This window comes from Ambystoma mexicanum, chromosome 9 (genome assembly GCF_040938575.1).
Source record: "Ambystoma mexicanum isolate Mex_15411 chromosome 9, UKY_AmexF1_1, whole genome shotgun sequence".
Taxonomy (NCBI): Eukaryota; Metazoa; Chordata; class Amphibia; order Caudata; family Ambystomatidae; genus Ambystoma; species Ambystoma mexicanum.
Window position 1 is genome coordinate 1,516,757,178 of NC_090931.1, and position 25,720 is coordinate 1,516,782,897.

General features: G+C 49.2%; 1 protein-coding gene across 7 annotated transcripts in view; it reads left to right on the forward strand.

The window, feature by feature from the left end:
* The first annotated feature begins 358 nt into the window (after positions 1–358).
* LOC138489399 (uncharacterized) overlaps positions 359–25,720 on the forward strand; it is a 310,533-nt gene continuing 285,171 nt past the window's right edge. For 5 of the 7 annotated variants that reach the window (XM_069617126.1, XM_069617127.1, XM_069617119.1 and 2 more), the window contains exons 1-2: positions 359–571; positions 5,057–5,174. Coding sequence is in view for 2 of the 7 variants with exons in the window: in XM_069617120.1 (XP_069473221.1) it covers positions 5,167–5,174 (8 nt within the window). In the remaining 5 variants the exon portion in view is untranslated. The remainder of the gene's footprint in view (positions 572–5,056; positions 5,175–25,720) is intronic. The other 2 variants (XM_069617121.1, XM_069617123.1) reach the window with 1 other exon arrangement.

Below are 25,720 nucleotides of genomic sequence, written 5' to 3' on the forward strand. Positions count from 1 at the left end.
GCCCCGCAGCCCCTCGTAGGGTGGGCGGGCCCCGCAGCCCCTCGTACGGTGCGCCCCTCGTACGGTGCCCCTGCGCTGCGCCTAACTCTCTGGCACACACACGCAGGAAGGGGCGTGATAATAATAACGGTGTGTGTGCGTGCGTGGGGGGAAGCGGCTCTCGCGTGCGCATTATTTAAAAATGCCCGCCAGAAAATGCTCCTGTTGCTGAAGTCGCGCCGCGCATGCGCGGCAAGCGGGCATAGCATTTCCCGCCGTTACAGATGCCGCTTTGGGTGAATGCATTACTACTGCGTATGCGCAGAGGCACGGCGCATGCGCGGTAAGCGGCAAAGCATTCCCTGCCGTTATGGTCACGTGGTGCGTGGCGGTTGGGCAGCGCCACGTGACCGTAGCAGCAGTTGGAAGCGCGTGGCGGGATCTTCGTCGTGAGGAGATCGTCTGTGACTGGTTTCGTACGCCCCTCACGGCTCCCTCCCTTGCTTCACGTACGGGCTGGCGGATGGGCGTGCGTGCCAGCCCCCGCCCGGCCACCCACACCTGGTCCCGACTTGCAACAGGCCGACCCCCGGTAAGTGCGCACTATCTCACCAGCGGCATAATGCGGGTCTTGTGACCCCCCCCCCGAGCCCGTGGCAAGGCCATTACGGCGGCACCTTACTTATCCATCTTGGCGAGGCCTCGCTTGGCTGTGCGCCTGGGCGGGCACAGAGCCCGGGCCCCGCAGAGTGCTGTGGCTTCCAGCCCATTCATTGCCTGTAGATGGCTTGCGCTGCACACAGGCCCGCACCCCTGCACTGGCCGCTGCACACAGGCCCCCTTCAGCTGACCGGTAGGAAAGGGGGGGGCCCTGGGGGTGGGGGGGTTTCTGCTTTGGCATCGACACCTGTTCTTGCAAAAGAAGAGTGTGCCTGAGGAGCGCAGGGCTTATGAAATGAAGCCTAGTCCGTGCAGGCTGCTAATACCTGCAGCCTATGGTGCTGCTGCTGAACTCTGCTCAGAGCACACGCCTTTCTGTGGCTAAAATGCACTGGGCAGGCGAGCTGTTACTCCGCACAAAGCAAGACCACGCAACTCCGCAGGGATGGCCTTGCTGCTGTGGAGTCTCGCCAGGGAAATCGCTGCACACGTGCAGGCCACGCGTCCACGTGCTGCTGCTGGTACTGGCTTCCAGAGATGCTCAAATGTTTAAAATGTGGAATGCTGACCAAATTCACACCGAGCTGGATGGCAACGTTTGCCACTGCTCTGTGGCAGCAGCAGCCCGGGCAGTACATATCTATTCCTGCAGTGCAAGATGGATAACTGAACACCATGGAGACTGATACCCCCCTCACTGGCGGCGGCTCATCTAAGGTCTGTCCCGGCCAGAGAGCAGAGTCATGCAGCCGTCAGGTCAGTGCATTGATCTGCGCCCATCACTCACATGTATCGCCTTCCCGCCCAGCACACAGGCAGATTGTCTTAGAGCCACATACATTACCTGCCACTGTAACAAGCAGTAGGATTTGTCGCCTCAAATCTATAGGCGCTAGGACTGCCTCCATTTCTAAAAAGGAAAGGATGAGGATAGGGGAGGCCCACTGCCCCCCCCCCCCAGGGAGGAAGGGGTGAAGGATGGGGGAAGCCCACTGTCCCCCAGGGGGGAAATTACTGAATGGGTGAATGATGGGGGAAGCCCACTGCCCCCAGGGGGGAAATTACTGAATGGGTGAATGATGGGGGACGCCCACTGCCCCCAGGGGGGAAATTACTGAATGGGTGAATGATGGGGGAAGCCCACTGCCCCCAGGGGGGAAATTACTGAATGGGTGAAGGATGGGGGAAGCCCACTGCCCCCAGGGGGGAAATTACTGAATGAGTGAAGGATTGGGGAAGCCCACTGCCCCCAGGGGGGAAATTACTGAATGGGTGAATGATGGGGGAAGCCCACTGCCCCCAGGGGGGAAATTACTGAATGGGTGAATGATGGGGGAAGCCCACTGCCCCCAGGGAGGAAGTGACTGAATGAGTGAAGGATTGGGGAAGCCCACTGCCCCCCAGGGAGGAAGTGGCTGAATGGGTGAAGGACAGGGGTAATTCCACTGCCCCCCCAGGGAGGAAGTGACTGAATGGGTGAAGGATGGGGAGGCCCACTGCCCCCCATGGAGGAAGTGACTTAATGAGTGAAGTATGGGGGTTAGCCCACTGCCCCCAGGGAGGAAGTGACTGAGTGAAGGATGGGGTAATTCCACTGCCCCCCAGGGAGGAAGTGACTGAATGAGTGAAGGATGGGGGTTAGCCCACTGCCCCCCAGGGAGGAAGTGACTGAGTGAAGGATGGGGTAATTCCACTGCCCCCCACGGAGGAAGTGACTGAGTGAAGGATGGGGGTAATTCCACTGCCCCCAGGGAGGAAGTGACTGAATGAGTGAAGGATTGGGGAGGCCCACTGCCCCCAGGGATGAAGTGACTGAATGAGTGAAGGATTGGGGAAGCCCACTGCCCCCAGGGATGAAGTGACTGAATGAGTGAAGGATGGGGGAAGCCCACTGCCCCAGGGGGGAAATTACTGAATGGGTGAAGGATGGGGGAGGCCCACTGCCCCAGGGATGAAGTGACTGAATGAGTGAAGGATGGGGTAATTCCACTGCCCCCCAGGGAGGAAGTGGCTGAATGGTTGAAGGATGGGGGAGGCCCACTGCCCCCCAGGGAGGAAGTGACTGAATGAGTGAAGGATGGGGGTTAGCCCACTGCCCCCAGGGAGGAAGTGGCTGAATGGGTGAAGGATGGGGGAGGCCCACTGCTCCCCAGGGAGGAAGTGGCTGAATGGGTGAAGGATGGGGGCTAGCGCACTGCCCCCCAGGGAGGAAGTGGCTGAGTGGGTGAAGGACAGGGGTAATTCCACTGCCCCCCAGGGAGGAAGTGACTGAATGAGTGAAGGATGGGGGAGGCCCACTGCCCCCCAGTGAGGGAGTGACTGAATGAGAGAAGGATGGGGGAGGACCACTGCCCCCCAGGGAGGAAGTGACTGAATGAGTGAAGGATGGGGGAAGCCCACTGCCCCCAGGGGGGAAATTACTGAATGGGTGAATGATGGGGGAAGCCCACTGCCCCCAGGGGGGAAATTACTGAATGGGTGAAGGATGGGGGAAGCCCACTGCCCACAGGGATGAAGTGACTGAATGAGTGAAGGATGGGGGAAGCCCACTGCCCCCAGGGGGTAAATTACTGAATGAGTGAAGGATTGGGGAAGCCCACTGCCCACAGGGGGGAAATTACTGAATGGGTGAATGATGGGGGACGCCCACTGCCCCCAGGGGGGAAATTACTGAATGGGTGAAGGATGGGGGAAGCCCACTGCCCCCAGGGATGAAGTGACTGAATGAGTGAAGGATGGGGGAAGCCCACTGCCCCCAGGGGGGAAATTACTGAATGAGTGAAGGATTGGGGAAGCCCACTGCCCCCAGGGGGGAAATTACTGAATGGGTGAATGATGGGGGAAGCCCACTGCCCCCAGGGGGGAAATTACTGAATGAGTGAAGGATGGGGGAAGCCCACTGCCCCCAGGGGGGAAATTACTGAATGGGTGAAGGATGGGGGAGGCCCACTGCCCCCCAAGGAGGAAGTGACTGAATGAGTGAAGGATTGGGGAAGCCCACTGCCACCATGGATGAAGTGACTGAATGAGTGAAGGATGGGGGAAGCCCACTGCCCCAGGGGGAAAGTGACTGAATGGGTGAAGGATGGGGGAGGCCCACTGCCCCAGGGATGAAGTGACTGAATGAGTGAAGGATGGGGGAAGCCCACTGCCCCAGGGGGAAAGTGACTGAATGGGTGAAGGATGGGGGAAGCCCACTGCCCCCCCAGGGATGAAGTGACTGAATGAGTGAAGGATGGGGGAAGCCCACTGCCCCAGGGGGAAAGTGACTGAATGGGTGAAGGATGGGGGAGGCCCATTGCCCCCCAGGGAGGAAATGAGTGAAGGATGGGGGAAGCCCACTGCCCCAGGGGGAAAGTGACTGAATGGGTGAAGGATGGGGGAGGCCCACTGCCCCAGGGATGAAGTGACTGAATGAGTGAAGTATGGGGGAAGCCCACTGCCCCCAGGGGGGAAATTACTGAATGGGTGAAGGATGGGGGAGGCCCACTGACCCCCAGGGAGGAAGTGGCTGAATGAGTGAAGGATTGGGGAAGCCCACTGTCCCAGGGATGAAGTGGCTGAATGCGTGAAGGATGGGGGAAGCCCACTGCCCCAGGGGAAAAGTGACTGAATGGGTGAAGGACGGGGGCTAGCAAGCACTGTGCTGGCATGAAGGGGAGAGAGCGCCAGCTGAAGGATAGAGGTTGTGCCAGCAGAGAGACGGATTTTGTTTCTTTAAGTGAGAAGAAAGTGTTACTTGTACTGGATAAAGAGCATGTTCGTTGGGGTGAGCACATGGTCTGACAGTGTTCAGCAGTCCGCAGCTGCACAGTTGCACAGCACGCAGCCCAGAAAGGTGACAGCGGCTGCAGGCTGTGAACATGCCAGGGTCCCGGGGAGTGGGAAACAGTCATGTGCATGCATGGGCTCGCAGTGAAAGGGTGCCTGCCGCATGCAGTGGTTTGGGGCTGCTTGCAGCCCTCCGTTAGGAAGTGAATGCCTTCACTTTGGCGGTTGGGCTCCGAATGGTGACATCAGGAGGCTGGGGGGATGCCACGTACCCCGGCATTAGAGAAGCGTGCGTGCCACATCACCTCACGCTGACCAGGCCTCCCTCCAAATATTTAATCTGAACAACGGTGGGTTATGTTATGTTAAGAAAATGTGAAAAGCGTAAAAACGCACAGAGGCCTCTTGGCGCTAACTGCAGGCAAGTGGGGGAGGAGAAGCCAAAAACATTAAAACGAATAACACTTGAGAGAACGCCAACATGATGGGTGGTTGTCCGTAGTACGCAGTGGCAGAGTTCCAAAGTGTAGCAGCTGCTATAGAGAACTAAGAGGAAATCAGACGAGGCCTTAAATGCTGCATGGTATTTGAAATCTGAAGTGTGTTCTTATCCAGGAGATGGAAATCATGGCTATTTGTTTTGCAGGACAGGCAGCATCACTGTTCCTACGGAGTCTTTCATTATAAAGAAATAGGAAACCCACACCGATCCACTCTCCGGAAACAAGCAAGGAAAGAAAGTCTCGGCTGAGTCGAATGCCTAGGTATGGAATCTACACTTCCCCTTCTCCTTACCTTACTCTGCTCCAATTCCTAAGTCCAGGAAACGCATTGTATATTACCAATAATATGAACATGTTACAAACCTCAGAATTATACCTTAAAATGTTTATCCTGTGAACATATTCTATTCTGTCATTTAAATCCAATAACAAAGCGATACCAAAAGCTGTGCTGGTTGTAGCCTTATTTTCAAGCAGGGTCACAACATGTTTACTGCCTAATTGGAGAATTAATTACACTGATTTTGTAGATTCTTTCCAAACCACAGGGGTCCTCTCTGCGGATGGAACCACTGATTATGTGCTTATCCCTCCACTGGCTCCCTGTGGCTGCAAGGATCAAGTTCAAGACCCTCTGCATAGTCTGCAAAGCTTTCTGGGGCAGAGGCCCGCCCTATCTACAATGCTTTCTTCTTAAATACTCTCCCTCTAGAGCCGTCTGCTCATCCTCCTCCAACTCTCTGCGGGTGAGCCGCTTTTCCAAACAGAGATTTAGGGGTTGATCTTTATTCTCTGCAGGTGCCTCCCTCTGGAACCAGCCTCCCTGCCTCTCTTCGCCTTAAGCCGGTGCACCTTAAATTCTGGAAACTCCTCAATACCTTCCTTTTCTCTTCCTCCTTCTGTCCCCTGCTAACCTCCCCCTCCTTCTCTTCCGAACTGTTCAGCTTTTACTGACTGGTTGCCTGGTTCACGCCCATAACCAGTCCTAGGCACTCCCTCCAGTCTTGCACTTGCCTCCGGGCCTCTGCACTTTGTTCAACATTATTGCACTTACTGCCTATGATCCATGAGAGGGGTAACCACTCTGCACTTAGCCCAGGGCACTGCTGGTCTGGGTGCATTTGTCCCCTCCTCCCTTCCTTGCCCTTCTGTCTGTACACTTGCATGCCCTGAAAGTACTTGGACTAGTAAGTTAGTTGTTCTGGCCCTCTCATACCCCTTTTTTGCCTCTTCCCAACCTGATCACGCCTGAAACACTTTATGCACTTGCACTAGGAGTAATGCCGCCAGGCCTAGTAGGCTCCTTTTTCTGTTAGATCATTTGGAATTTCAAGGCCCAATGACTACCGTTTTCCCTTGTTCCCTTCTCGCCGTGAAGCACTTTGAAGCACTCCACCTGTGTATAAGCACTGTAGAAATAAACAATAAATAAATAAAACAGAGAACCATTGTGGCATTGAAGGCAAAGTACAGTATATTAAAAGCTATGACGACCTCCAAGAAACCGATGAAACTGAATCAGACGAGTGTTACACTCTTAATTCTACAGCAATAGATTGCTAGGCTGTTTTTGAGCACTCAGCTTTTCCATTCTGACAATGTTTCAAATACTGTCAGCTAAAAGGGTTACACACAAACTGTGTAATTAAAATATGTAATCGCTAGGTTTAGGTTTAAACCTTTTTATTTTGCGATTGTTTAAAAAGCACAATCTGTAATTTCTGAAACACTGAACAATATCAGCTTGTTTTTGTGATTTTGCTTGAGGGAAGATGAAGCCTCAGCTTCAGTTTTTGTTGCTCATTGTGGAGAGGAAATGGGAGGAGGGGACATGCACCCAGAGCCAGGCGAGTTAATACTGATCCTAAGGAAGTCTTTGTGAGAGCAGTAAATGAAGGCATTGCTGGTGGAGCTCATTTTGCAGTCCCCATGGTACGAGGACCTCTGGTCGGTTGCTGCCCTAGGTAGGACAGTTCATGATTTCTTATGAGCCTGCTGCAGATGTGTCTTCAGTTGGGCCTCTCACGTATTCCTCATCTATGATACGCGTATCATTGCTGCTTCAGCAAAAAATGTTCTCGTCAGAGGGCGCTGTGCATGAGGTCGTGGTGTCGATGTCCCTCGACGGACTCCGTAGTGCGTCAACGTCACCAGCAGTATAAGTAGCTTGTGCCGCGCCCGTTGGTTTCAGTTCCGTTTGGTTTTGGGGGGGAGCGGGAAACTGGACTTCTAAGTGCACAGTTTACCTGGAGCATTAAGATGTACATTCAGGTGGTGGACTGGCAGCCACCACGTACATCTCAGTAAGAAGTGCTTTATGTAAGCAGAGCACATTCTGGCCCAGACAACCTCGTGCTGAGGATTCCTTTACACAAGCTGACTGGTAACAGTGACACATGATAGGTTTTTGTTCTTTTGATAAAAGAGTACTTTCTTTTCAGATTTCAATTTAGGACAATGGAGTGCATATTTGCACAGCGCAAAAAGAACACATGCTAGTTTATAGGTGCTGCTTAGGTCCCTGAAGATTGATTATAAAAACCAAACATCAATTGATGTGCAAGAGGTGATCTTTTGGGCCAATAGAAAGTATATTGGCGAGACTTTGTGAGTGTTGCTGTACAGCAATGCCTGGTGTAGTGTTGGTAGAAACTCGCCACCCTGAAGAAGCCCTGGCCCACTAGGGGCAGAGCCAGAAGAGTCTTACTAGTCACACCCCAGCGGAGCCAGGAGTGAGTGTAAGGTCGCCCCAATGAGTGCTGCAGCCCGTTACTTAATGCATTTGGGAGAGGAGAGCTGAAAAGGTGCCACGTGTTCAGTGGCAGATTTAAGGCAAAGGGCACCGTGGGCAGCACCTAACAAAGGGCCTAAGGTGGGCGGTTCATTGAGATGCTTTCAGGAGGCAGGGCTTAGGGTGGGCGGAGTTAATTGTGGTGACTAGTGCACAATGGCAAACTTTAGGGACCAAAGCTATTTTTTTTAATAAAGTTGTCTTTATTACAGGTAGCTGTGTCTAGGGGTCTGACTAACTGGAAACAACTCGGCCTCCTCAGCACTTCAGGCTTTGCTATCAATGGTAATTTTGGAGGATTAAGCCTGAAGCTAATGTTGGAGGACCGCAAAGACTCCTTTAAAACTCACATTTAAAAAACTTCTTATTATATCTACTGTCATTAATCGGAGCCTTTGACCATGGAGCAGGCCGTGTAGTGCATGGTTATAGGTTGGCAACTATGAAGTGATCAGAGGTAACCTTACTATTGTTATCAAAGCCCCCATTCCTTTTCTTTATTAGTACCATGTTCAGCCGCCATCCAGGCCATAGACAGAAGACTGATGTCAGTGGGGCACCTTCTGCAGACAAATCTTGACTCAATACCGGAGAGCATTCGTCCACAGAGAGGGCATGGCACAAATGAGCATGGGAGCTTGTCTATGCCCTCACAGTGGTCTCATTCTCTCCGTTGGGAAGCCTCACACACTGACGACTGAGTCACCTCAGATCAACGCTCTCCATTTAATCCCAGCTGGGATGTTAAATTTCAGAATTTCTTGACACTGGTTTTTTGTTTCTTTGGAACCAATTTATATCCGAAAGAGTTTTTAAAAAAAAATGGTCACTAATAACTTCTTAGTGAGGAAGCGGTCAAAATATCCTTAAAATATAGACTTATTTCCTTCATCAGGGCAAGTCAGATACTAAATGCAAGTAATACATAAAACACAGGAAAAAAGAAGGGTAAACATAACACAACATACCCATTGCAGGTTGTTTCAATTGACGTCATAGGAAAATAGCCAAAAAGAAAATAGTGAAAGCAAGTTAGAGAGATAATCAAGTTAGAGAGATGAAAGAAATAATCAGTCTGTCAGAGGGTTACCTGGAAGGAATATGACCTTGCTAAAATTAGGAAGAATTCTGTGGTGAGTCAGAATTGCTGCTTGAAACCACCTTGGGATCGAATAGAGAGCGACTGTTTACTACTCCGCCTTCTGCTATGTGTGTATTTTGAGTCAGGGTATCGCCAGACTCTTCGCGGTCAGCTCCCAACAAGACTTTTTTTAATTACGTAAATTAATGAATCTTTGAGACTTTTGAGTTTCACTTAAAGTGATTATGTTCAAGTGGTGCCCACTCTTTTTGACATTTCTACCATTGCGAGATCAACAAAAGAAAACAGCACCGACACTGACACAAACCGCAAACAATTGCAACCAAGGGTCCTCAATGTTATTCGTTGCTTTGACTAGTGGAGTAGTAATTTATGGAAGCTAATTTCATTAGAGCCGCAAAGAGAGCGAATGAGAGCACTATTTTCAGGTAACAGTGTGTAGGAGGATAGGTCAATAGGACCCCTCTCCCTCTTACATCTCCGACCCAAGACTCATGGGTCGTCGGAAGCCCACCTGCCCCCGGCCCAGGCGGCAGGGCGGCTGCGGATCGACACGTGAGGCTGCACGACCACATTATGTGGCATAACATAGACGCCATCTTGTATTGGAACAACTCCATTGTTAGAAGCGCTTAGATCTGACACCGGCAGAACAAACTTGCACACACACAAAGCTGCAGCCTGACCCCCACTCGACCGCGCTCGCAGAGGCCCACACTTCCCCCAGTCTCCACCTCATGGTAGATCCGCTGAAGGCTTGTTCTCACGAGCAACCAGACACGAACAAACAACAAAATAAACACTATCATTTAAACTTCCGCAGTACTACATTGCCCCAGCCATGACCGGGCTCATTAGGAAGTAACTGAAACCAGCCCAAACCTGCATGCATGCACCTACCTTGTACCAAGCCTCAACGTTAGACTGTGTGGCGCCTCACACCCCCGCCCACCCCGAGGCATCTTGTAATGTGTGAAAAACATTTTTGTAATATGTCGTGTTGACTAACGTTCGCTGCTAATATGGAAAAGAGTGGGTAAAGAGGAATATGCAACAGTTATTGTTTATAATGAGAAAAATGCATACAAACCAATTAAGAAGCTGACACTAAGATGTATCATACAATAATACGCTTTGCCCTCTTTGCACACAAACCCACCTAACGCTACCTCATGTTCGTATGTCAACTGTTGATATGAAATGTTGTGCTAAAATGGTATAGCCCTCAGTGTGTACTCTGTCTAATGTAAATGTATGTAAGCCATTTTAAGAGTCCCCACGTGTTGTCATTCGCCCCTCACCCAAGGCATGATACACCGCCCAGTGCAGGGTGCCGCGTTCTGCGCTGCAAGGCCATCTCCCCCCTCCTCCGGCCCAGGCCCGCCAGAGATTGTTTGTTCTTCAGAAAGTGAAACCGACAAGGAGGGGTGGGGATTTGAATAAAACATTGACTCAGTTAGAGCAACGGTGGGTGCACAGACTTAACACCGTAAATTCTGGTTTAAACATTTCAGTGGAATGGAAGTCTTTTCTTTAAACCATCTTTGACACACTTGAATGTCCATTGTAACACGGTTTTCAAAATTGTTGTGTTTTCGTTTCTTGAACATTCATTTGTTTAGATATTTTTACATCTAGACCAAATTATGTGCCCGGTATGCCTACTGGAATGCTTTTCCAAAAAATGCTATTGTTTTTTCGAATCTCTATACATCGAATTCCATCCAGTCCAACTCTTATGTCTGTGTGCACATTTAGTAAGCACTTTGTTTGCGGCTCTCTATTGCCATCTATTTAGGATAGCGGTACAATGTATATGTTCTTTTGCCCACGGCTGGTATTTAATCGGCACATTTTGTGGCTCTCTATGACTATGCCATTATGTACCTGCATTATGTGCCATGTATTTATTATTGCTTTACTATTTGGCTATGCATTCCAAGAGCTGTACATATTGGGTCCATTTTCTAATCATGCGCCGACTTTTCAACGAATTTGTTAACATCCCCATGAGGTCATCTTACGCTCTGTTGATGCATGGTTTTTTTTTTACACTTTTTTTTATGAGTCGCATGACGGTTACCATGACAACCAGTTGGCTAATTTTAGCTCCTAAATTAATTTTTAAGACAGATGTGCACCCTCTAAATTGATTTATTATCACTATGCTCCACCACCTCGAGCGCTATACATTTTTTCTCTGGCTGCTCGATTCTAGCCTGATCCTAACATGGGTGCCATATAAAACACTCATGCAGCCTTGGCAACAGCTTTTTCCCACGCTGTGCAGTGTGCTCCAGTCACTCGAAGATGCCCCGCTCGCTGCACGCAGCCTTTTGACAGCCTATCTGGCCCACCACCAAAGGTAAATTCGCCAGCATGGGCACTTTTAGTTCCACATGAGCAGTCGTTACATTCAGACACTTAAATGTGACTTTCTGTTTACTTGCAGCCATACCTTTGATGGCTGACCGCTTTTCACCTGTAGTCATTCGGTGAAAGGTAAGACACGTTTTATGCTTTGTGTACATTTATATTTATTATGTACATAACGGTTGGGGTTTAGACTCACTCCCCCTCCCCTTTTTTCTGTTTAACACAACAGGAGTACCTAGAGACCAGCCCAGTGTGGCGTATGGATCTCTAATACAGTGCCTATCAATTGCTACATAGGTAAGCTGTGTGTTTTCTATTTTGTGACTACACATTTTTGATTCAGTCAATTTAAATTAGTTCTGTGGCTCATACACCCGCCTGATTGTGATCTCCCTTCCACAGCTTAGATGTCCCGTGTACAGAACCTTGTCCTGATGATGGCCGTCCTAAAGATGAGGCTCATTTAGCCCAATTCGAAACGGCCGAAACACCTGGTGTAGACATACTACTCCCCGAATTCACAGCACATTGATTGCTGTTCACACATGAAAAATCTTATCTGTTGCCTCTTAGTTGTTTTACTTTGTCTTCAGAATTCCGCTTTGAATTTTCACAATTGAACTGTGTCTGTTTTGACAAACCTCCACAGAGGTTGGGTTTGTTGCACACACACCATTTTCATCTTTGTCCCGAGCATTGGTGGTAAATGGTGTTTCAAAGCATTTACGTTTATGTTCTGTTATGGTCCAACAAACCATTGATGATGTCTATTTTCTCTCTGTAATTTGTGTTGTTATGTTTTTGACTCGTGCAATTACAACATAAAAAGTCCTCGATCTTTCTCTATGATAACAATTTCCAATAGTCATTTTTTCAAACCAATTGTGGGATCCCTTCGTGTAGGAGTACCCTTGAACCTATTCATTGGTGTATTTTGTTTCTGAATTAACCCTCCTGGGTAGAATAGGTTCCATACCAGGAGCCCGAATTTTTTGATTCAAACACTGGAGCCTCAACGACGGTGCTAACAAGGTAAGCAAACGTTACAGTTAGAAAAGAAACTCACTAGCGTGCGCGTGCGGACATTTTGTTTTGGACGTTATTTCTTTCTTTCTCAACGTAACCAAAACAAACTACATTAACCTTTAAGTGTCCGGAGCAAGTCTTTTTAAATAGGTGATAGCTACTTTCTATAACCAAAGAAACTGATTTAAATAACAAATTTGAAACTTTTCTTTTTGTACTTAGCTTTTTTCACAGAAGTTGAAGTCTTGTCAGCAGAATTTCTAACTTTACTTGAGTTGTCACTTTACTTGACCTGCTGAATTTGTCATTTGTCTGGCAAGACTAGAGGCAGTGTCATTGCCCCATTGCAACCATTGCCAGTGGTCTGCACACCATTTGAGAGGGTGGGCATTGACATTGTCGGTCCCCTTGACCCTCCCACTTTAGGTGGACATCTGTGCATCCTGGTCTTGGTTGATCATGCCACCAGGTACCCTGAGGCTATACCCCTTCTGGCTGTTACTGCCAAGGTGGTTGCCCCGGCTCTCCTGGCCATTTTCACCCATGTTGGGTTCCCTAAGGAGGTTGTCTCTGACAGAGGATCCAACTTCATGTCTAGTTACATGAAAACCATGTGGAAAGAATGCGGGGTAACCTACAAGTTCTCTACCTCTTACCATCCTCAGACCAATGATCTGGTTGAGATTTTAATAAAACTCTCAAGGGCATGCTAGGCGCTTTGGAAGAGCCCCTAAGGAGGAAATGGGATCTCCTCCTGCCATGCTTGCTGTTCGCTTACAGAGTAGTATCTCAAGAGGGTGTTAGTTTCAGCCCCTTTGAGTTACTCTTGGGACATCCCGTTAGGGGGCCCCTTGCCTTGATCAGAGAAGGTTTGAAAGCCAACCCTCCAGGTCCCACCAAGCAAGTGGGGGACTATGTGTTAGGCCTCAGATGGCTGATGACACAGATGATGGGTCAAGCAACAGCGAATCTCAAGGCCAGCCAGGAATTGAACACGTACTGGCATGATCCTTGTGATGGAGCCTACCAAGCCTAGAGCTTTGGCAGACAAGTGGACTGGACCCTTCAGGATCATCTCCAAGATGGGCAAAGTCAATTATCTGGTTGACGTGGGAGTCCCTGGAGTAGCCCCTCAGGTATTCCATGTTAACAGGCTCAAGCCTTTCCACAGGCGAGCAGAAGTCTCATGTCTCTTGCTAGCTTCAGAGCAAGAAGATGAGAGTGAGCCCCTTCCTGATTTGCTGCATAGCAACCTTCAGGATGGCTCAGTGGAGGGAGTACATCTCTCTCGAGATCTGACGACAGAGCAGCAGAAGGCCTGCAGGGTTTTGCTCCGGCAGTATGCATCTCTGTTTTCACTGACACCAGGCCTTACACCGTGGGGTAGGCACGAAATTAACACTGGTGACAGTGTGCCTGTCAAAAGCAAGTGCTACCGTATGTCAGATACCGTTAAGAACCACATCCTGTCTAAGGTCGCCACAATGTTGGATCTGGGTGTCATTGAACCCTCAATACCTGTCATAAGAGTAGAGGAATCACTAAGGTTCCTGACAACCAGTTTAGGGTCATGCCTTTTGGGTTGAAGAATGCCCCTGCCACCTTCCACAGATTGGTCAATCATGCGCTCAATGGGCTGGAGGCCTTTTGTGTGGCCTACTTAGACGACATTGCCGTCTACATTGCACCTGGGAAGAGCATTTGACACATCTGGGTAAGGTGTTTGCAGGCCTTGAAAAGGGCTAGCCTCACTATAAAGGCCACCAAGCGCCAGAAAGCTCAGTGGAAAGTCACGTATCTTGGTCATGAGGTAGGAGGGGGTCAAATCCAACCTCTCCCCAGTAAATTACAGGATGTACATGACTGGGAGACTCACACTACTCAAACCCAGGTGAGAGCCTTTTTGGGCCTCATTGGGTATTATCGCAATTTCATGGCGGACCATGGAACCATAGCTGCACCACTGACAACTCTGACTTCACCCACACAGCCTAGGAAGGTTAATTGGACTGAAGACTGTCAGAGGGCCTTTGATGGCTTGAAAGAAAGTCTGTGTAGGGCCCCTGTGTTGTGTGCGCCTGATTACAGCAAACCCTTTATCGTCCAGGCGGATGCCTGCAACACCGGAATTGGAGCTGTCTTGTCCCAGTTACATGACGAGGGAGGGAACACCCAATCATATTCATCAGTAGACAACTCAAGGGTAGAGAACCGATGGGCTACTGTTGAAAGGGAGTGTTTCAGTAGTTTGGAGCCTTAGGCGTTTTAGGCCCTCCCTTACAGGGTCTACCTTCAAGGTCCAAACAGATCATAAGCCCCTGAAGTGGCTTATGCAGATGAAGGGTGAAACCCCGAAACTGCTTGGCTGGTCCATTAGCCTGCAAGGCTAGACTTCACCATAGAGCATAGACCAGGGAAGAGTCACGATAATGCAGATGGCCTTTCCACAAGGTATGTTGACCGTCTGGATGAGGGTGTCTATCCCGTGCGAGATTAGGCACCCTAACATCAGTCTGGGGGGCGACTGTGATGCTGGAAATACATTGGAGGGACAGGGCCTCCCTGTCCTTGTTCTATAGTCCTTGTTCGTTTGTGTTCTGTATTGTTTTCTGCCCAGTAGTCCATATGGGTGCAGGAGTGCAGCTCTTCCTGTTTTTGGTTTGGTGTACAGACCCATGGGATACCCTTATGGCACCCATGGGTGGGGGTACAACCATGTGCCCCTAGTGTATGTTTTTGGGTACCTGTGTGTGACCCACAGAGCAGGGTATGGGCTGGTGGCAGCTCCATGCTGAATTTGACAGGTGCTCTGAGTATCCTCCATTTTGGGATACCCTGCCATTGGAATCAGTTGATTCCTGATAGGAAACAAGACGGCCCCTGTGGCCTCTTGCTTTCTATTGCCTGTTACCTTGTTTTCCCAAAGTCCTTCGAAGCCCTGACTCTGTCCCTTCCCCCTGACTGGCTGTTGGGTGGAAGTTCCATATATGGTGTTGTTGTGAAGTCCAGGCCAGACTGGCTGGAGCCTTCCCAGTGACTTTATGATGTGGGTACACCCTGTGGGTGGGACTTGGGTGAATGGAGTGTGTGACCAATATGCACTTCTTGTTGTGGATGTCTGGTTTTTGGTGCTTGACACAATGACTGAGACAGCCCTGCCCGTAACTGGTAGGAATGCAGTGTGTAGTGTTGAATGGCTGGCTACTTGTCCCAATCCACATTCCTTGTTGTGAGTGTCTGAGAGGGAGGAGAATGGCCTGGATGCACTGTATGCCTGATTGGCTGACTGACTGCTGAATGCCCTTCTGAGTGATTGGTTGCCTGAGTGTGACCCAGCAGAATGAATGAGAGATCAACTAGTATATCTGGGGGCCTCTCACTGCTAGAATTCGTTCAGAAGCTGAAGTTGAAACTGACACTTAATCTTGAAGCCGAGCCTGAAGAAGGATGACTGCTGTCTCCCTTCACCGAAATCCAAAAGCCGAAAGCCGTCGAGACTGATCCAAGAGAGGACTTGGTTAGGCCACCTCTTCCCGTGCTACGAGGGACAAACTGTGTCGGGGGGGGGGGGGTTTATGGCCTTTTTAGATAAGGCAGCAGATTCCAGACATACTGCACCTTCAGCCAATAAAGCAAATTCTTCATTTTGTGAACAAACTGAACTGTGGCTTTTTCTTTAGAAATCCTTTCACACTGCAGCATCTGATCAAGACGTCTGTGTGACTGCATAAGCTAATGCTTTGTTCCATGTCTGCATAATATTTTCAGTCAGTCCAATAAAAATTAGCAAAACCTGCATCGCGCGTGATCCTAAATCTGGACTAACAGTGTTGAACACTTTTCTTTGCACATCTCCTCGAGTGAGAGACAGTGGTCTTAGGAAAAGGAGTTGCCTAAATAGCTCATTATGCATATCTTGCCTTGGGGTAGGCGTTGGGAGATACAATGGCTGAAGGACCCACAGAGCAATTGAAAACCATTCTGGATTCTATTGATTCTTTTACTTTTATTGTGGCAGTATAATTAGGAGAGGAAACGTGTGGGGTATGGGGATCCGGTTGGAAACTGAAACAGTCAGTACTAATAAAAACAGTGACTGGACTTGGTTAAAAATAAAAACTGATGTAGCTATTTGAATCTCCATTTCCTTTAGTACCATATGTATGATACAAACATAGTGTGCCATCATCTAATCCGCTTTTTGCAAAATATCAAACTGATATTTAATGTTATCGTCACAGTCAATAGCCCAGTTACTTGTGTATTGCCTATTTTAATTGGCAACATTAATACATGTGTTGAAAGAAACAATACATTAATTGTTATGAACAAATAACCGTGTCGGTTGCGATACCTTGCCAACACGTGTTTCGGTCACCATGGTCCTTTTCAAGGCAAAACTTGATTCAGCAACCTTAACCAATATGGAAATCAGATTTTTAAACAAAATAAAAAAATACAAACTGGACAATGAAAGATGCAGAGCAGCACAATAAGAAAAACTTCTTGTTTTTAATTTGTACACCGTACATAAGAGAGGAGACAAAAAATAGGGAAAGACCAATAAGAAAAGGACATTAGATTCACTCATCAGTGAATCAATACATTGTAAGTTCAACTGTTCATTTATGAACCAATAATGAAAAATGAATTTCATTCTTCATTTGATACTTATAGGTTGCCAGAAAAACACAATTGAACTATCAATTCATAATGTGAGCCTTCTTAAGGTGTGTTAAGATGGATTTCCATAACCGGCCCTGTGGGAGGGTTCTATCTGAGTGGCCACCCTAGTTGATGAACAATTGATGGGTAATTGACACTTAGGTCTAGCCAAAATCTATCAAGGTAGTTTAGCAGAGCAGTAAGGCAAGACTTCAGAAGTGTGGTGATGGTGTAAAGGTACTGTGAGCCACACACAGAGCACTCAAATCAGATTAGACAGAAGTACAAATATACTGTAATTTAGCCCTTTGAAGTACTGTTGAAGGTGACTCCAAAGTACCTATCCCTAAACAATTGTATAAATCTATACATGCACACTGAGATCACCCACACTTTACGCTAATAAATAATAAAACGGATGATGGATAGAGTGAGAAACAGATACAAAGAGGCAAACCGTGGACTGCCCAAGAAGTGGTTGATCGACGCAGAAGTCCTGTGGAGCCACGACCGAAGGAACCGATGCAAGCGAACTGGAGTGGCAGTTCTGCACCAGCCGAAGACACTGCCTCACTCTAGGAACGCTGCCACAGAGAACAAGGTATGCTAGGCGGAGTGGCGGTGAGTGGCAGTCCTGCAGTCATGCCAGGCAGGACTGCAAAAGCAGCTAAAACCGTCCCCCCTCGGACCCCTCCTATTGACCTAGAGGATGTCACAGGGCGCTGCCTAAGGAGTTCTTGCAAAATGTCACCGAACAAAAGCACAACCATCTTGCAAGACCATAAACAACCTTCCTCTACCTCAACTGCCTTGAGCAAGGTAAACCAGCTAATAAACGGAGGCCCTGGGTACACACCATCAAAAACAGTCAGTGGCAAACAGTACTTTTACAACTTACGGCTCCCTATTTCAAAAGGAAGCAGCCACTTTTCTCCACGAAACAAACCTTACGCAAATGACGCCTGCAACATAACTCCGGTCTCCCCCGCGACCTCCGTCCCTCTATGCGCTAGGTCGGCTTTCGCCAGAGCTCCGCAGTCCCTCGGAAGGGGGGCCGCATTGAGGTCCTCCGCTCTGCCGGCTGACGCTTTGCTGGGACTCACAATGACAGTCTCTGCCTCGTCCGGAGCTCTGCAGTCCCCTGGAAGGGGGGGCCGCGTCGAGCCCTTTGGATATGTGAGAGGCGGGGCAGGATGGTTTGTCGCCGGGAGGAAGAAGGACAGTCCATTCGGGCCGCTTCGGCCGCCCCTCAGGGGAGCGAAGCCCCTGTGAGGAAGGTTGTTGACCGGGGGCCTGACAAGGCTAGAGAGAGCCAGCCAGCTGAAATGGCTCTCCTGCATCCACAGACGCCAGGCTCCCAACGCGGAAAGTGAAACCAACACGGACATAGCCCCACCCCCTATTACCGTATTAAAGGTAATAGCACAGATCCATACAAAACATACCATAATGACACCTCTTGATGCGAAAGGACCAGAAGATATTAATGTGGACCCCACACCGCAAAAAATGCCCCAAGAAAAGGGGAAAGAGAGAATATTAGAAAACCAGAAAAAAAGAACACGGACAACAGGAGACTTCATTGAAGAAAATCTCGACAAAGCCAAACCAAATAAACAAACAAATCCCTTAGCGAAGCAAAGGGCAACTGAAAAACAGGGTAAGTCAAATAAAATAGGCAGGGCAGTTCTCAAAGGCGTAAAAAAAAAGGGTATAAAAAAACCTCAACATCCTTTGAAATTGCTATCGGATTTCTTTTGCAGACATTCTAAAGCCATCCAAGACAAATGCAAAGAACTAAAAGACGCTGAAATACTTGAGGCGGCTGATGAAATTACACCACCTCACAAGCAGCGCAGTTTGATAATAGTCCAACGAAAATCTGCTCTTCCCTCCCTGAAAGGTGACGTCTACCTCGCACAAAAAATAAACGGGGCCAACTGACAATTCATAGAAAATTCTTCACCTGTAAGATCATAAGCAAAAGCAGCCCTACCGTCCATCGAGCATGATTTAGACCTAAACTCCCCCGCAACGTCATCCCCAGTACTGCCAATGTCAAACGCATTAATTGACAGAATCAAAGTCCCTGAGCTTGCCCAAGAAGAAGTACCAACTTCCAGCAACAATGGACTTGAACCAGAACACAAAATTCAGAACTTATCCCAAGAGGGAAACCTGGTGGTGAGGTCCTTAACTCCAACAAAAAGCCTGAACCCACCGCTTCTTGGGGGTACACCCATAACTAGGTCAAATCAGCCACTGCAACAAGACCTGCCACTGAACCGTGACCCGAAGCCCCGCTCATGGGCATATGAAAACAAAGATCAGGTGATAACCCCACCACCAGTGGCCTTAGAAGAACCTCTCAGACACAGTATACAAACCCCGGAAATTGTGCACGAAAATGAATATCCACCGAAATCCAAAAATAGACTCCAATTTGAGAAAAGTCTAGACTCTTTTCTATTCAAATCTAGACAACTATAATAATCAAAGAAGATATTCCTTGGAGCAACCAATCAGAATGCCGTCCTCTGTAAGTATACCAACAACGCATCCTCTATCTCCAATTAGGAGCAGCCCATCTTCTCAAAGTTCTTTTACAACAAAAGACCTTCCATCAAAGAAATTCGATCTGTGTACCCTGATGTCAGCCTTAACGATAGCTTACTCCATTTACCAAACTATATGAAACTACTCCATTTACCAAACTATATGAAACTATTGGAGATACCATGAAGGATCATACGTCAATCCAAGCCTCAATGCTAACTAAACTGACTTACCTCGAAGGGTACATCACTGCCTTAGAAGCAAAGAAAGAAATCTGAAGTGACCCTCCTCCCTTCCCCATCCACCAATGCTTCAATCCTATTGCGGTTCACGCGTATTTTCAACTTAGCGGCCAATAGCCGATTGGCTTTGTTACCTTTAGAATAGTAGTATAGTTTAGCTCTCATCATGCTATACGCTGCACGGCTCATGTGTGATGAGCTTCGAGGGCCCTCTGGGCTATCCTAACCTCACGTTTCTGAGTGGGCCTACATCTATGTGCCTCCTCCCTCTTCCGGAGCTCCAGCTGGGACTGTATTTGTTTCCTTGCTCTCCCTTTTTCCACTGAGTAAGCAATTATCTGACCCCGAAGCACAGCCTTTGCTGCATCCCATACCTTAGTATATGGCAATTCATCCGTCTCATTCTCATTAAAATAATGGTTAATAGCCTCGGAAATACATGAGCGGAACTGGGGATCCTCCAGGAGGAATTCATTCAGTTTCCAGGTACATGTTGGGTTTGGAGAGTCCTTAAAGGAAGACAACGTGAGTAGTACCGGGGCATGATCTGACAAGGCTTTGGGCAATATATCTACGTCAATTGTTTGGGCTATAAGCTTGTCGGACACTAAGAACATATCCAGCCTGGAGAATCCCCTGAGCACCGCAGAGTAGTATGTATATTCTCGTTCTTCTGGATGACAAAATCTCCATACCTCTATAAGGGAGTGCTCTCGCACGAGCGTGGTAAGGGAGTGCTCTCGCACGAGCGTGGTAAGTGCCAAATAATTATTCTTGTCAGCACTCGTTGGAGGAAGAGACTTGTCCATCAGAGGGTTAACTACAGCATTAAAATCACCCCCAATTATTATTTCACCCTCCGCATGTTCAAACAGGAGTTTGGAGACAGACTCAAAGAATATGTCCTGCTGTGCACTAGATGCATACAAAGAGACCAGTGTTACCTTGCTCCCCTGTAGTCTAGCTACAACCAAGACATACCTGCCCCCCACATTCTTCAGCGTCTTGCAAACCACAAACAAGATTCCTCTGCGAACCAGTATGGCCACCCCACCTCTCTTCCTCCCCGAAGAAGCGCAAAATTTCGTGGGATATAATTTATTATTAAGCCTGAATTCATCAGATGGGAGCAAGTGAGTCTCCTGAAGAAACAGGATCGAGGAGTCTAAGGTGGCCATGTGGTGCATCAATGCCCTTTGTTTAATCGGAGAATTCAACCCCTGCACATTCAGGGAGAGGCAGCAACAATTCGGGTTAGTCATAGCCGTGTCACTGTCTCCTTCAAGCAAGCGTCCCTCATCACCCATTCAGAATGGCTAAAAGTAGGTGCCACTTCCCCATCCCCCTCACCAGTCCCCAATCCCCAGTGGGCCCAAGTGGATCTAGCATGTAATGAAACTGGTTCCTCCCAATCACCATCTCCAACATTTGTATTTCACCATACTGTCTATCAGACATACTTCAAAAGGTCACATGACGCCTCCAACCCAACAGACCAGTCCGGACCCCGCAACTACCTTTGAAGACCAGGCTCCTTAAGACATAAAAATGCAGGAGAGAAAAAAAACGAAAAAAGAAAAGAATAAAATACAAATCACGAAGTGCTTGCCAAACTTGTAATGCAACTGATTTGAACAGTAACCCTTCCAGGTTAACAATGACGGGCATAATCCATGTGCCGGGCACCCAACTTCAAACCTCTCAAATTCATCCCCACATATGATATGATATGGCATTTGTAATGCGCCTATACATAAGTGTTTCAAGGCGCGACGAGGTGGGGGGGAAACAAGGGGAAGACAGACAACGATCCTACTAGGCCAGGTGTCATTCAGATCGTGCAAGTGCAGGGGTAGGGAGTAGGGAAAAAGTGCAAGGGGATGGGGAGGGGGGAAGTGCAGTCCAGGGTAAGAAGAATAAATAATAGGGCCAGCTGGTGGCAAGTGCAAGGTAAGTGCAGACAAGTGCTGGGAAGGGGGGGCTGTAGGGATACAGAGAACAGTCCCACAGTGCAGAGGTTGCCAGGGAGGCAGTGCAAGTGGAGAGAGGCTGGGCCAAGGACCAAGGTCGGTGAGAGTGGCCCAGTTGCAGATTCAGTGAAGAATTTAGCAGGGGAGAGGGAGAGAGAAAGCAGAAGCAAAGAGGAAGGTTTTGAGGTGCTTCCGGAACCGGAGATGGTTCTCCTCAAGTTTCAGGGAGGCAGGCAGGCTGTTCCAGAGGGAGGCCCCTGCCGCGGAGAGAGATCTACCCCCAGCTTGTTGCTTGGAGAAGCGGCTGACCCTGAGGGAGTTGGAGATGGATGAGCGAAGAGCTCGAGAAGGAAAATATTTAGGAAGAGAGAGTTGAAGGTATTTAGGCCCAAGGCCTCAGAAGGCCTTGTGGACAATGCAGAGGGTTTTGAACTTAATCCTCGCAGCCACTGGGAGCCAGTGTAGAGATTTCAATCCTGGAGAGATACGGTCCCTGGGCTTGAGGCCAAGGACAAGTCTCGCAGTCCTGTTCTGGATGAGTTGCAGAGGGCGGAGAGTGGAGGCAGGCAGATTTAGATAGAGGCTGTTACAGTAGTCCAGCATCGAGAGAACCAGGGCTCCAGAGACAGTGAGCTTCTGGGGGAAGGAGAGGAAATGAAGAATACCTCTGAGGAGGTGCAGCTGGTAGTGTTGACTTCTGAGACACGTCAGATATATGAGGAGAGAAGGAGAGTGTGGAGTCGAAGATGACCCCAAGGTTTTTTGCCTTGCAGGTAGGAGCAGGAAGAAGGCCAAGAGAGGCTGGCCAGAGAGCTGCAGGGAAGGAGGGAGTGGGTTTGCCAATGAGTGGAATCTCAGTCTTACTGGCATTAAGACAGAGGTCATTGGCGGCACACCATTCGTGGATAGCAGACAGAGATGACGGAAGGAGAGGAGGAGGCCGAGGGTAGCCTGAAAATGAGCTGGGTATCCTCCGCATCGCACTGAAAGTTAGGGCAGAGAGTGGCGATGCGGTGGGCAAGGAGTGCCAGATACTGGTTGAACAGCCTGGGAGAGAGGTTAGATCCCTGGGGGACACCACAGGTAGAGAAAAAGATGTCAGAGACGAAGGACCCCAGTTGGACATGGGAGGGTCGATTGGAAAGGAAAGAGGTCAGCCATGCCAGGGCCTGACCAGTGATACCCAGGTTATCACGGAGACGGTTGAGCAAGATGGCATGGTTGACAGTATCAAAGCCAGAAGAGAGATCGAGCAGAATGAGAACAAACGGAGTGTTGGAGTCGAGGTTCGAGAGCAGGTCTTCACGGATGTTCAGGAGAGCAGTTTCCGTGCTTCTGGCAGCTCTGAAGCCAGATAGATGGTTGTGAAGACTACCAACAGATTCAGCATGGAGGTTAAGCTGGGAGATGGCCAGTTTCTCCAGGAGCTTGCCCAGGAAGGGAGTGATGGAGATTGGGCGATAATTAGCCGGGCAGGAGGGGTCGGAAGAGGGTTTCTTAAGAAGAGGGTGCACAAGGGAGTGCTTAAGGGGGGATGGGAAGACTCCAGAGGCGAAGGAGTGGTTGCAAAAGTCAGCCAGGGCAGGAGCCAGGGAGTCGATGTGGTCCTTGATAGTTTTGGAGGAACAGGGGTGAACCTGTTTTGACGAGACTTTCATAGATCAGACTTGTCTGGAAACCTCGTCAGCAGAGGGAGGAGGGTTGGCTGCAGAAGGGCCAGAGGAAGAGCAGGGAAGAGAGGGAGGGAGGTGATAGGAGGAGAGTGAGGACAGGATGTCCTGAGTTTTAGAGATGAAGTGAGAGGCCAGTGCAGTGCAGAGGGCCTGGGAGGGGACAGGAGAGGTAGAGACTGCAGCAGGGTTAGCAAGTTCCTTGCAGATTTTAAAGAGTTCGGCCGAATTGTTAGATGCCACAGAGATGCAGGCTTGGATAAGGGCTCTCTTCTTGGTGAGAACGGAGAGACGGTATTGCCTTTGGAGCAGGCGGCAGGCCAGTTTGTCAGAGGATGAACATGAAGCACGCCATTTCCTCTGTCACCCTGCACTTGCGTTTTAGGGTGACGAGATCCGAGTCATACCAGGAGTTACATTTGGCTTTAGGCTTCAGGCGGATTCTCATGACAGGGGCAAGGATATCAAGAGTATCAGATATAGCAGAGTGGAGCGTGGAGAGGGCTGTGTCAGGGTGGGAGTCAGCCAAGGGGGGAGGGAGGGACGAGAAGGTGGCAGCGAAAGCCTCAACTGACACGCGCTTCATGGGTCGGATGACCGAGAAGGTGGGTGGCAGTGATGAGGGTAGCTTTGCCTGTGGGGTAGGGAGGGTGAGGTGGGAGGATAGGAGAGAGTGATCACTCCAGGAGAGAGGAGTGGAGAGAGGGACGGAGAGGGGAAGGTCAGAAGAGATCAGAGCATCAAGCGTGTGCCCTGCAGAATGAGTAGGCCCAGACGGGAGAATAGAGAGTGAGGGAGAGTCGCAGAGGTCACGAAAGAGTCCAGAGGGGAGACAGGAGGCATCTAGGTGGATGTTGAAGTTACCAAGAAAGAGGAGTTGGGTGGTTGAGGACAGGAATGAGGAGGAGAGGTCAGCCCACTCAGAGGAAGGAGGAAAGTTGACCAGGTGGCCGATAGAAAGTAGCCACGGTAAGGGAATGGCTAGGAGAGAGAGAGAGTCGGCAGACAAGGCATTCAAAAGAGAAGTAGGTCTGCGTAGGAGTGACAGTAGCAGGAATCCACTCAGGGAAGATAAGGGCAAATTGTGGTAATCACACATCTAATGAGCGTACATAAAAGTCCCATCAGGCCTTGTTGCATCTTTACATGCTCTGCAACCCCGGAGCAGGACCCGAGCCAAGCAGCCCAACCAGTTTACTTGTGCGGCTGTTCTAATTAATCGTTTGAAGGACAACTCACAGCCCCATTTCATCAGTCGCCTTATAGCTGTACCCAGAACAGGGCGAATGTAAATCCTTTTTATCTCAACTTATTAAAATGATTGCCCCACATGAGGCACCCAACGTCCGCCTCCATTCGCTTCTCATTAGTCACCTTGCTGACATCATTCACATATTCAGGCGAATACTTGCCACTGAGAAGAGAACCAGCCTGCCATCATCCAACCAACTGTACTGCTAGAGTCCATCTAAGCTTCCTGCCGAGGAGTATGGATTCTTCATATTAACTTTCGCCACCCACTCCGGGGGGAGTGGTGCTCCCCTGTTCCGCATCCCCCGGTATCTTGGGTGATCTAGCTAGAGCCCAACCCCTGGGCCTTCGCCTCTTGTCCTTCGGCGTAGACCTAACAGACTCCCTCTCCACTTCAGCACCTGTGCCGCCTGACTCGCCCGCAACGCCTCGCAGCCACCCTTCTGCTTCTCCCTCGGAACCGATGATGCAAGAGCGGTTTTGGTATTCGAACAGTAGTCTGCACGGGTATCCCCATCTGTAGCGGATATTTTTTGCCTGCAGCCAGGTGGTGACTTTCTGGAGGTGCCTGCGATTTGCCAAAGTGTATGGTAAGAGGCCCTGGAATGATATGGCAGAGCCGCGAAATTCCACCTTTTCTATCTTTCTAGCTGCCGCCATTATTTCCTCTCTTTGCCGGAAGAAATGGACCCTAGTCAGGACATCGGAAAGAAGATTACGCTTTTGCTGAATAGAGGAATACACCCGATGAGTCCTTTCCAGGATCAGTTCGTCGGAGTCTCGCATTTTCAACAAGGTTTTAAAAAGATCACGCACATATTCAGCAAGATCCTGGTCCTGAACCTGTCTTGGCACTCCCCGAATCCTAATATTATTCCTCCTTGAGCGGTTTTCCAAGTCCGCCTGTTTTGCCGCCATCTCCTCCAGTCTGTCTTCCACATTCTGCATTCTCTTGGCGAGGTCCTCGTTGTCCCGCTCGTGCTCACATGCCAGGTTCTCTAATTCATCAACCCTGGTCTTAAGGCCAGTCAAATTGGGGCTTATTTCCGTGATAGACCATGCCAAAGAGTCTTTTGAAGACTGGATCTCTGATATTGCCGTCGTGATGTCCTGCTTAAGTGTCCTCAACATTCCCTCTAATTCGTGTCTGGATATGGC